General features: G+C 33.0%; 1 protein-coding gene across 1 annotated transcript; it reads left to right on the forward strand.

Annotated features, from left to right (window-relative positions):
- Positions 1 to 253: 253 nt before the first annotated feature.
- Positions 254 to 8567, forward strand: LOC142619533 (TOM1-like protein 3). Its single transcript, XM_075792664.1, has 10 exons — positions 254 to 545; positions 1091 to 1233; positions 2589 to 2667; positions 3012 to 3110; positions 3250 to 3357; positions 5403 to 5548; positions 6656 to 6737; positions 7192 to 7277; positions 7355 to 7546; positions 7667 to 8567. The coding sequence occupies exons 2-10, from the start codon at positions 1121 to 1123 to the stop codon at positions 8307 to 8309; spliced, it is 1548 nt and encodes a 515-aa protein (XP_075648779.1). The 5' UTR covers positions 254 to 545; positions 1091 to 1120; the 3' UTR covers positions 8310 to 8567.
- The last annotated feature ends 4240 nt before the right edge of the window (positions 8568 to 12807 follow it).

Consider the following 12807-nt stretch of genomic DNA (forward strand, 5'->3'; position numbering starts at 1 on the left):
TAAACTTATCCGCAAAAAGCAATAATCTAAAAGCAGCAGTCCACACCTCAATCATCAGAATTAATAAAATGGTTTGTTATTAACACATCACAATTCCTAGCTGTCTTGGAAGCTTTGTGCTTTCCCATCCCATTTCTTTATATTTATATATAATAATATAATAATTTTCTAGATAGATAGTATATAGGACTATTTTAAAATTTTCTTCTAATAAGAAAGTAATAACATAGTCGTAAGTAGGAAAGTCCAAGATGGTTCTCAATTATTCAGCAAAAAAAAAAAAAGATGGTTCTAAATTTTCTATACAAAACAATGCTAATTGTTTAAAAACAAAAGTAGTAGAAGCCGACTCGAAGAAATATATTTACCACCAACACCAACCAAGTCCAACATCTCAAACCCACACAACAGATAAAAAGCTCAATAAACCAAACCACTTCTCCTAATCTCTCTCTCTCTCTCTTTCTCTCTCTGTCTTCTAGACCCATTCTGCATATATACATAACATCACAAACCTTTTCTATTCTATTTGTGGGCTTTGACAGGTAAGCTTTTTTAGGATCCCAAAACGAAAGTCTTTCAGATATAGTTTCTGATTTTTTTTTTTTTGTTTGTCTTTCGATTATTTTTGTCAACTGTGGTGGGTTTTTTTTGTTTGAGGATTTGAATTTGAAATCTGGGTAATCAGATAATTGTACTTTTGTTTCTGGATTCAAATTCTTGTAATTGTTGATGATCTGAGTTTTTTGAGCTCTAATCTATGCGGGTTTCTTTTTCTTTTTTTTTTCTTCTAATCATGATGTTGTTGGGTTTTTGTTATTCTGGGACAAAATATATCATCAGGGTGAATCATAATTCACTTTTTTTCATGGTCAAATTGTGTGCTTTGTTGATGTTTTAGCATCAAAATTTGATCTTTTCGAGTTTTTGCTATTGTGGATTTATGGTGAATTGACTTTTGGAGGATTAGAGGGATTAGTAATAATCATCTAATTAGTAGTTGTTGACTGAATTGAATTGGTTGAACTACTTAATTTTATATATTGGTTTGAATTATCTGATTGAACTTGTGGAGGGTTTGTGTTGTTAGGAATTTGGTGGATAAAGGACTTGTCTAGACATGGCTACTGGTAATGCAGCCGCCTGGGCTGAGAAGGCAACAAGTGATATGCTGATTGGTCCGGACTGGGCAATAAACATCGAATTGTGTGATATTATTAACACGGATCCTGGGTATAATTTTTTTATTTTTTTTTTGCTTTCTAGTTTTCCTTTTGGTTGTTAAATGTTAACTCTTTTTGCAAATTCGGGGTAACATAAATCTCTAGAAAGCATGAATTATGTTATTGTAATTTGAGTGTTTGTTTGAAATGAATGGCCTACTTGACAATGCTATAATTTCATAGAGACTATGAAGCAGATAGATTGATTTTGTACCATAGGCGAAACAACTTTGATAAAGTTTTAGATGATGGAATAATATTTGGTATATAAATTAAGCAAATATCATTTGTCAAAACAGACATCTCTCTCTAATCATTTATTTCAGCGTCCTCTTCTTTCCCATAATACTGTATAGATTCTTGTGTTAAGTCCTGCGAAACCCATGCAAATAAAACTACGCTGAGATGCCTTTTCTTGAGCATTCGCTTAAGTTAATAGAAACTCAGGTGCACAGGATGTAAGGCAATGAAACGCAAGCCTTGGTAGTGGTTTTTATTTAACTAAATCAAGTCATCGTTATGATCAGATTAGAACACTTCCATCTTTGTATCATCCTAGGAAATGCATCTTTTCTTTTTCTTTTTCTTTTTCTTTTTTTGTAGGATAGAAATGCAAGAAAATTTACACATGCATTAAAATGCTAAAAACATGAGCATAAAAATATTTACATCTGTGTGGCTTTTCCTTACTTTTCCTTGTAGAAGACGTAGGAAATTTTTTTATTTAAAAAAAAAAAAATCCTTCCATGAAAAATAATGCACCAGGTCAAAACTCGTCCTAACTGGCCTATTTAAGAAACTCGTGTTTGCATGGTTGAAATGCCCCTAGCCAGTGATTTTCTTTGTCACTGCTTTTGATGAGTATGCACGATGCCCTTTTCATGACTAGGCAATAGTCTTTTTTTTTTTTTTTAAATTATAAAAAATTTGATGACTAGGCAATAGTCATCAATAAACTCTGGCTCAAATGGCACTTCCTCCTCCCATAATAATGGGATGGAGGGCAAGGTCATGGTTCAAGATCCATTGGAAGTTAGTATAACTTACCAATTAAAAAAAGGCAGTATTCAGTTGTTTATTTATTCTGATGCAATGCAAATTGATAACTTAGAAGAAGGCTTTCTATATTTTTTCGCTCAAGCTCTTAGGCATCAATTAGTGCTGGTTCTGTCAAATGTTTGAATGTTATGCTTTTTACCTTTGTGGTGGACCAAATATTTTGTTGTCTTCAAATTTTAATCTCAGTTAGGAATGACCTTTAGTCCTTTTCAAAATTTGTTTTGTTGCTATACTCCTTTTTTCCAGATCTTAAAGAAAAAATTGCATCTTTAATATTTCTTTTGAATTTGATTGAAAAATTTGCAGGCAAACGAAGGACGCCTTGAAGATACTCAAGAAGCGCTTAGGCAGTAAAAATCCTAAAATACAACTTCTGGCTCTCTTTGTTAGTATTTTCCTTTCCTTCAGACATTTTGGACACATATTTGTGCATGTTTATTTAAGATAAAATTTGCAAATTGCAAAATTGTTCCTTGGTGGTGTTAGTACTTTTGTGTCTGTATGTTATAGCTTATTTTGGACAACTTATTTTTAAAAGTGGGGTCTGTTTTAACACGTGAGGTTTTAATAAACTGTACCTAGAAGTGAGGCTTAAAAAGCTGTACCTAAATAAGCTGGGGAAAATAAGTTTGCGTTAAATGTGCACTATGCTTTGTTGTTATGGGCAACATAACAACGAATCAGCAATCACCTTACTTCGATGTTTTGTGTTGGGATGTTTTGATCTAGGCATTGGAGACTGTCAGCAAAAACTGTGGAGAGAATGTATTTCAGCAGATCAGTGACCGTGATATCTTACACGAAATGGTTAAGATAGTAAAGAAGAAGGTGCATGATGATTCTCCTGTTTGCTAATACATATCTTGTTCCTATTATTCCAATCTGCTGCTGACTTGTTGCCCCAAGACCCTTGCCCCCTCTGTCTATTATTTTTCTTGTTAACTGTATTTCTAATTCAATTTTGCAGCCAGAATTAAACGTGAGGGAAAAGATACTTCTTTTGATAAATGCATGGCAAGAAGCTTTACCAAGGATAAAGTATCCCCAGTACCATGCAGCATATAATGAAATATTGGTAATTGCTTGTATCTTTATTTATTTTTCATTAAGCTTGTGCAGTATATGTCAAGCTTCATCTGTTCTGAAAATTGATATGTGTTAAGTTGTCTATGAATGAGAATGTGTCTCCATCTGAATTTGTTCAACTTCATGATTTGTGCTCAAATTAACACTGCATTGAGTTTATGTCGTTATCTGTTCAAAAGGCTGGTATCATGTTATTTCTATCCATCATGATTATTAGATTAATATAGACAGATGTGAAGTTGCTGGTCGTGTGTACCTATAATCAAGGGAATACATATTCATGATTAGATCTTGGAAAGCCCAAATGTTTGTTTGTTATTTTTGTTGTTTTTTGTTTAATTTTTTTAAAAGTAAATTCATAATAAAGAGACAAAAATTTATGTTGGCTATCAACGTACTGCAACCTTCCCCCTTTCTTTAGACTTGGGATTGGTTGTGAGCGAAATATACTACACTAAGCACTGACTAAGGCAGAATTAATGTGTTATGTAATGTTATTCTGCTGAATGTTTTTGAAGCATCCTAATGTATCCCCCATTTGCACTCTACTTTGTTATTTCCGGTTAAGGTTTTGGTTAACTTTAGTTTAATCCATTTGCAAGACAGAGAACTATAGTGGCTTAATGCAATCATGAGGTGCACTGTCTGCACATAATGTTAGTAGCCACTGCAGCTTTTGCTAATCATCAATCAACAATGCTACAAACACAACTTTTTCACAACATTTGAGGTGGCAGATTGTGAATAGTGAACAACTCTTTCACATGGGACCACCATTAACATTACTTTTATTTTACACTAATAAGAACCTGCCACCTTAGCAGTTGTGGAAAAGTTGTCAAATTTATTTTTTATCTAGACTTACTGAATTTGTATTTATTTTATTTAACCTAATGTTGGCCTTTCACTATGGAACTCAAAACTTCTGTTAAACCTGATAAATATTTATGCATGTTGGATCATTTTGCTTGGTGCATAGTTTAGAAGTTATTAGGCATTGGTGCTCGCTAATTTAGTTTTGCCTTGTGTAACTATAAATGCTTTCTCCTTGACTGCTTTTCCTTGAATGTCCAATTTTATTGTTCTACTTATGGAAGTGGCATGCTGTATCATGGTATCCAACTAGCATTACTGATTGTTCCTGTTGTACCTTAGTGGTTGATTGCACTTGCTTGTGGCTGGTGCCAGAAACCTTTCTTCAGAATCATTACTGGCTTTATCTAATGTGTCTGCTGGTGCCCCTTGACTTATTAGGATGATTGGATGGTGAAATGATACATATTATTATTATTGGATGGTGAAAATGATGTGTTGTTTTGAATTATAGAGATTTCTAAAATGTGACAATATAATACACGTGAAGTGTACAAGAACTAAATATTAATTTGTAGGAACAGGCTCTATTTGTTCCTTATAAGTTAAAAAAAGGTAGCAATGAAAAAGCTACGTATTTCTTCCTTTGTTTTTCTGAATTATAACATTTAGAATTGGCTACTTTTTTAAGCCAACCATACGCTTTCCTACAAAACGGGCACTTTATCAATTGGCCTTGCTGAGCTTGCAAAATTTCTTTAAAGAAATGTTGCAGACTCCAAAATCCAGATGTATGGCTTACATTACATATCCAAGTGACAATAAATTGTGTGTATTTTATGATCTAGTCGAAAAGGCACCTGGCTTCCCCATAGGGTGGAGGTCATGGGTTTGAAATTGTATTTCTGATCTTTTTTTTAAAAAAAAAGTGTGTTCCTGATCATTAAACGCAGAATATATCTAGTCTAGTATAGAGGCTAAGGTTGTGACTTGCTCCATGAGTTTTGGCCTTCCTCCAGTTATGGAAGTGAGGTTCTAAGTTGTGGTTGACAAATAGCATGAGTTTTGGCTATTTGCTACATTTTTTAATTTATCTTTCTTGCTGTAATATACTTCACAGGGTTGCATCTTTGATATTAGTAAACCAGTTTTTCAATCATTTCTTGCATACCCTTTAATTTGTATTCCTTCATTAATTTACTTCAATCTGGTAATTGACAGTCTGCTGGAATTGACTTTCCACCACGAGATGTGAACAGTGTTCCATTATTTACTCCACCACAGACCCAGCCTGTAGTTCCTCCTGAGTTAGCATATGATGATGCTGCTATACAGGCCTCTCTACAGTCTGATGCTTCTGACCTCAGGTACTGTTTAAACAATATCCTGCGTCCCATATTTTTAGCTTCTTTGTTTATTCATTGTTCATAAATATTCTTTATACTTAAATTGAACTTAGGTTTTTGTTTTTTTTTTAGGTTGGGGGGGGGGGGGGGGCTTTACTGTACCTTGTTCATTCTACTTAAGTTTGTGTCAAGCATGCCTATGATCTCTGACAGGCATTCCCAACAAATGAAAGAGTTGAAGAACATTCCTAGTTCACTGATTATAGGATAGGATAAGTTCTTATCTTGTTCATACATTTTTGATAATAAGTAATTTATGTATCTATTAAAAAAATAGTGATTCTTATCAATCAAACTTACTACTGCGATGCGAGTTCCTCTACATAACCAAGCCTTGAGATGCTGTTGTTTATGAGTGCCTCCAAATATTGTTAACAACTTTGCACCTGCTGCTGCTTTGAATTACTTTATATGTGTATATGAGGGTCATATGTTGTTCCATTGTCTCTTATAGATTGATGTTTTAAAATTTTTGCATATAAGCCATTCACAGGTTGCTAACCTGAAAGAAATTAATGGTCACTAGTTTGAATCTCCGCTTCCCCCTCCCCTTGGGACAAAACTTATCAAAAAATATTTTAATTTGACTCAGAAGGCATTGTTATGTTTGACAAAAATGCTTTTGGATGAATTTTGAAGTGAATTGATACAAATCAGGTAGAAACTGGTTTCTTTATCCATTTGTCCTTTATATTGGCTAATCATGATTGAATGACCTAAATTGTGCAAGTAGAGGTACTGGTTTGAAAAGGCAAAATAATCAGGACAAAATGTAAATATAAAACTGTTGATAATGAGCTTGTCCTTTATCTTATATGAATATAATAAGTCATCAATTTTTATATTTATATGTGCTAATTATGAACCTATCTGCTGTCTGAAATTAGTTCTCAGCATATATTTGTATCTTTGTCAACGTTCTCGCCTTACATTATTGAAGCAAGTGATATGTAATTTGTATAACAGATGCATTTTACTTTTTGGGGTATTTATGGGACACGCTAGCCCAGTTAAATATTTGTTAATCCTTGCTAGATTATGATCAATCTGAACTATGTTTATCACCAGCTTGTCAGAGATTCAAAATGCTCGGGGAATATCTGATGTATTAAATGATATGCTGGGTGCCTTGGATCCTCATAATCCTGAGGTAATATATTATTATTATTTTTTTTTTTCAAACTTTGCTACAGGCTTATAAGTGACTCTTCTCTAGTCATTTCTCTTTGGAATAATTTATCAGTTGCTTGTTAATAAATCCTTGAAAAGATGTGTTTTCCACAGCAGTGGCTCCCTTCATGCATTACATTTATACACTTTTGCTCCAAAAAAAAAAAAAAACTGTGAAAGCTATTTGGCAGGAAAGACATTTTGTTCAAATAAAAAGTTAACAAGAAAGCAATTTACTCTGTTTTTGGGTGATTTACCAAAAAAATGAGTGCACGTGTGTGTGAGAGAGAGCGAAAGATGTATTTTTATTTCCTTCATAATACAGACTAATAAATAATCCAAACATCTTGATTGTTGTTGGCACTAAAAATACATGATGCATGCTGATTTGTGAATAATCTTTGAGAACTCATGATTCTGCATAATATGGGCAGGGTGTGAAGCAAGAAGTGATTGTTGACCTTGCTGACCAGTGCCGTTCTTACCAAAAGCGTGTCATGCTTCTTGTGAATCATACTGTGTAAGAATTTGATAAAAAATTTGTATTTCCTTTTCATATTGAACTGCTTAATTGACAAGCAGTGTTTTCCTTCACAGAGATGAGGACCTTCTTTGTCAGGGATTGGCATTGAATGATAATTTGCAGCGTGTGCTTCGCCGACATGATGACATTGCAAATGGAACCCTTACGGTAGGAGTAAGAGAAACTGATACACCAGTTGTGTCTCTTGTGAGTGTGAACCATGAGGATGATGAATCAGAGGATGATTTCGCCCAGCTGGCTCATAGGTGAAGGATCTCCTTTAATTTATCCACATACTTTCTCTTCTTTCATTGAGCTCATACTTACCTGGGGCATAACTAGGGCTGTTCTCACTTTATGCAAGTAACTTTGAATTCGCTATGCAGGAAACCGGCCTACACAAAGACTGAACCGGTGCGTGTCAGTCCAGTTCTTCCTCCTCCACCCTCATCAAAGAAACCAGTTGCCACAGATTCAGGCACGATTGATTATCTCAGTGGTGATGTCTACAAGTCTGAAGGATCCTTTGAAACATCAAAACCAACATCATTTGCAGTTCCAATTCATTCTGACAGGAATTCCACCCAACCATTGACTCCAACACGCTCTTCCTCTGCCCCTCCTGAAGACATTAATCCCACTGCATCTATGCCTATGTTCACTGAACAGCCTGTGTATGATGAACAAGTTCGCACAAGCAAATCTGCAGACCCGATGCCTCCAGCTCCTTGGGATACTCAATCTGTTAACCTTCCACCCCCACCTTCCAAGCATAATCAGAGACAACAATTTTTCGAGCAACAAGTTTATTCAGGTGGTGCATCTTATTCAAGTAGCGGATCTGGTTCCAGTTCCTCTTACGACAGCTTAGTGGGACAGACTCAGAATCTCAATATTAATACATCTACCCCACCCAAAGAAGCAAAACCAGAAGATGCCCTGTTCAAAGATCTGGTTGATTTTGCTAAATCCAAATCTTCATTATCTTCTTCTTCTTCTTCTTCTTCCAAACCCAATCGGTCATTTTGATTGATTGAGCATTGGACTACACATGATGGTACAGCTTATGAATGTTGTTAGTTTATCAGGTTTTGCATCATATCATGAGATTACTCCTTGTTAAATAATTGTTGTTAGGAGCTTTGTAATTTCTTTTGGTTTGTCTATTCTGTTCAGCTGGTTTATTTCGAGGTGGACAGCATACTACTGCATATATTTATATATATTCTGACTGAGTATACTGATGTACCATATTTTGTTCTTTATTCGTTAGTACCTCATTTTTAAGTCTTAGTCTTCTTTCCCTTTTTAATATGTGGCCCCAAATTTACAACTTGGGATGAGCAGTTGTTCCCCCTTTTCCCCCTTTATTTATTTTATTTTTGAGTGGGAACATGTAGAGAATCTTTGAGTGGGAACGTATGAATCAAAAGCAAGTGTTACAGTCTGCTTGCCAAGCAGAAAGCTAAACTTTGGAGGTCCTGGCATGGTCCTGTATAATGAATTTAGCCCCCAAAAAACCCTCTTATATATCAAATTATCTATTTTACAGTACATTTTATTAAAATATCAATTTTTTTAATTGTATTTATTTCTTCACATATAACAATAACTATTCAATTTTTTTCTTTATTCTCAGATACAAATAAAAAACAAAATGCAAAATAAATACTGTTAGTGTAAATTTACACAATTAATATAATAACAAAATTTTGAGCTTAATTGACTAAAATGTTATACTTTTTCTATTAATATAGACACTGAATATGTGATAGCCTGTACTACCTCATGCAAGAGGTTTTGATGGTTTTTTTTTTTTTTTTTTTAAATTTGAAATTTGATGGTGAAAATTTTCATAATCCCTTGTCAACAACACCTCCATGAAACAAATGGGTCTATTTGCCTCGACGGCTTGACAGCAACGGTTATGCCACCAAAACGATACAAAATAATATGAAATATTTCTATTTATATATTGGGGTTGTGGATGTCATTAATTTTTTTATTAAACTCAATGGCCCTTGGGTTTTAATAATTTCCCCTTCCCTGTAATGTAATTTTTAATGAAAAATAATAATTTTTATAAATTTACAAATAGCCCCACCTAGAATTTTTAATATAAATTGTAATGATTACTTCGTTATTGTTTCCTTTTATTACTCCTTGACCATACAATTTCATCAAATCAAAGTGTTATCAAGTTTTATTTTTCTGATTCTCAAAAAAAAAAAAAGTTATATTTTTCTAAAATTGTCCGTTTATATAAAAATTTAATGCAACATTTTATCCTCTTATTATTATTATTATTATTATTATACCATACATAGTTCAATAAACCAAAGCATATTCAAGAATCAAGATATGATGTAAAAAAGAAAAAAAGAATCAAGATATATGTTTTTAGAAATAGATAAGTAAACCTCATTAATAAAAAAATATATATTTAATTTCTAAAAGCAATTTTTTTAAATGTATTTAAAAAATAGACATACTGAAACTATGATTTATTATTATTATTCATAAAAGAAATGGAAATTGAAAATTTCATTGTTAGGAGTTAAAAATCCTTATTCCATTGTTCATGTATATATAAAAAATATTTAAAAAAAGGTTTATGTTTAGTTTTTATTATTGTATCTTTTTTATATATTTTCTTATATATGTTTAGGCACTTAAATGGACATTTGTTATTTAAAAAATTTATTAAATATTTAATGTTATAATTTTAATACTATTAGTATTAAAATATTTTATTAAATATTCATCTAAAACAAAATATCTAAATAATTTAAAATGTGATCTATATGACTTTAAAAAAAAAATCGTGATACGTATGACTTAAAAATAGTTTACATTTTTCAAACTAATTAGTTTGATAAAAAAATATTTTGAGTTCAACTAACTTAATGTAAATATTTTTGTTATATACAAGAAAATAATATATATTAAATAATGTTATCGATGTGGTCACACATCATACACTATATAATAAAATTTGGGCTTAAACGTTGTGGTTGCGCCAAGTAGTTTCACCAAATTGCAGAAATTTTGTTAGATTTAAAAAAAATAGATATATATATATATATATATATATATATATATATATATATATATATATATATATATTGTCCTTAGCTTCTTCTCCTATAATTTCTAAGTTGATAAAAATTTTAATTTGATTACAATCCAAATTCTTCATATAATCCTTTTATTATTAATTTATCTATAATTTCTAAAAAATTAAAGTGTATGAAGGGTAGTTAAAGTGAAAGTATAGTTAAATAAGGACTCTAGAGTCTAGAGTGAAATAAATGTTAAATCTTTTTTTTTTATAAGGATATAACTTCTTAATTTGTTGAAGTTTTAATGAGTTATTGGTTTTTTTTTTTCTTGACAAAAACAATCATTGGTTGGATTATGGATAGACAAAATTTCATCTTGGTATCTAACAAACGATTTTTTTTTACATAAATTATATTACTACACATCAAAAAAAGCAACGCTATTAGTACTTTTAGATTTTCAAAAAAAAAAAAACATATATTATATTAACGTCAAAAACAACAATGTTAGTTTATATTTTTTAGACTTTCAAAAAAATAGATATAGTATTTATTCTTATATTTTTCTCCTATAATTCACACCTCCACAAATTAAACTCACATTAGATAGGAATGACAATTTATGCCCAGCCCGCAGGTACCCGACCCGACCTGATAAAGAATAGGGTCAGGTTTGGGTTTTAAAAAAACCCGAACTCGGACCTGACTCGGTTATATCCTAAATTACTATAATACCCCATATATATATATATATATATATATATATATATATATATATATATATATATATATAGTTATATAAATGGGGTATTTTAGTAATGGGTACAGGCCCGTAGGTCGGGTCCAGGCCCGTGGGTCGAGTCCGGGCATAAAGAAAGTCGATCCGAAGCTGACCCATTGTCATTCCTAACATTAGACTTTTTTTTTTTTCTTATCAACTTATTCAATGTGGAGTGTGTATATATATATATATCATATAATTCATAATAAATACCCACCATATGGTTTTGTTTTTCCTTTATTCTTCTCTTCTTCTACACCTTGCAGGTATGTATTGTTTTGTGTATTGTTTTGTCTTTTTTTTTAACCTAATTTTATTAAGTTTTATCCTATTTATATGGTGTTGAGGTCCAAAATATCACAAGTGTTGAAATCTAAGACTAAAGGGGCCTTCGAAAATAGGCAAGGCCCAATCTGCTAACCAAGCCCCACTTAAAATGAGTAAGAAGAAGCCCAAACCCATGAATGGGAAAGCTTTGGGCCTTAGAAAAAGAAGAAAAAGGAAAAAAAAAAGCTCAGCCTAGCCTTGCCTTTGTGAGGAGAGTCCCCTGGGGAGCCCAAAAAGGGATTGGACCAGGATACTTTGAGATTGCCAGAACCAGGGGGTCCTCAAGAAATGCAAGAAAGAGCCAGTTGGGATTTGGAAAGCTCAAGGAAAGGATGCCTATGGACACAAGGAACGAATGTAGGCATGTCCCATCAGCCGCCTGTGAGTCAGAAAAAAGCTGATGGCCTAGGAATTAGCATTTGATAAAAAGAAGCCTAGTACCTCGAGGAATCCAAGAAAGTGAACCATGAAAGAAGGTGGCTGATGATCTTTCAGCTTGACAGGGAAAAATCTACCCATTTAGAGGAAAAGACAAAAGATGAAGCAGCAAAAAGGTGGGGTCTGAAAAAAGGTATATCTAGAAGCGTTGGGAAGAGAAAATTGAAAATCAGCCCTTAGGACCCCCAAAAGAGGAAGGTCAGCTGGGGATTTTCTGGGGGGGAAAACCTCAAAAGAAGGATGTAATGAGAAAATAAGGAAAGGATCAGCCACCAATGTTGCTGACACAACATTGGTTCTAGTACCCAGGATAGTAAATGGAGGGTAAAATGGCACATCAAAAAAACCTAGGAAGGTACTATAAAGGGGGATCAAGTCATCAGCAAAATTCATTCAGCAATAAGGAATCAGAGCACAAAGACCATCTGAAAAACTCCTTTAAATCTCAGAAAAATAGAAAAAGGAAAAAACACTGTAAGGGGTCCTATGACAAGCACTAGAGGATACACTTGGATTCAAGGGGATTCAAACCTCACAAGTCTTGGAAGCCTATAGAGAGCTATCTAAGTCTGTGACTTTTGAACTTATTTGAACCTTGTGACACATCCCAGTGGAAGGAATGGTACAATGTACTAAAACTCAATATAATGAAATATCACTCTATTTTTCGAGGATCCCTGATGTCTTTACTTGCTTTTTCTTTATCTCTTTACTGTTCCTCAGTCATTTACTTTACAATACGTATATATTTGTATGTATGAATATGTATATATTGTAGGATCTATGTTTTGTGCACAACTTTGTTCGTAATCAGCCCAATATAGCTGCAGTGAACCAAGTTCAGTCTACCAAACAACAAGTATAAAACTCTTTTGGGCCCCAGGATCCTTGATTCCAATTGGGCCTAGGTACTATCCAA

Source organism: Castanea sativa, chromosome 12 (assembly GCF_040712315.1).
Source record: "Castanea sativa cultivar Marrone di Chiusa Pesio chromosome 12, ASM4071231v1".
Classification (NCBI taxonomy): domain Eukaryota; kingdom Viridiplantae; phylum Streptophyta; class Magnoliopsida; order Fagales; family Fagaceae; genus Castanea; species Castanea sativa.

Bases quoted from the DNA above. Each gene is read 5' to 3' on its own strand.
- LOC142619533 (XM_075792664.1), top strand. From the start codon at position 1,121: ATGGCTACTGGTAATGCAGCCGCCTGGGCTGAGAAGGCAACAAGTGAT. The intron at 1,234-2,588 runs GTATAATTTTTT...AAAAATTTGCAG, and splicing joins ATTATTAACACGGATCCTGG to GCAAACGAAGGACGCCTTGA. The intron at 6,738-7,191 runs GTAATATATTAT...TAATATGGGCAG, and splicing joins TGGATCCTCATAATCCTGAG to GGTGTGAAGCAAGAAGTGAT.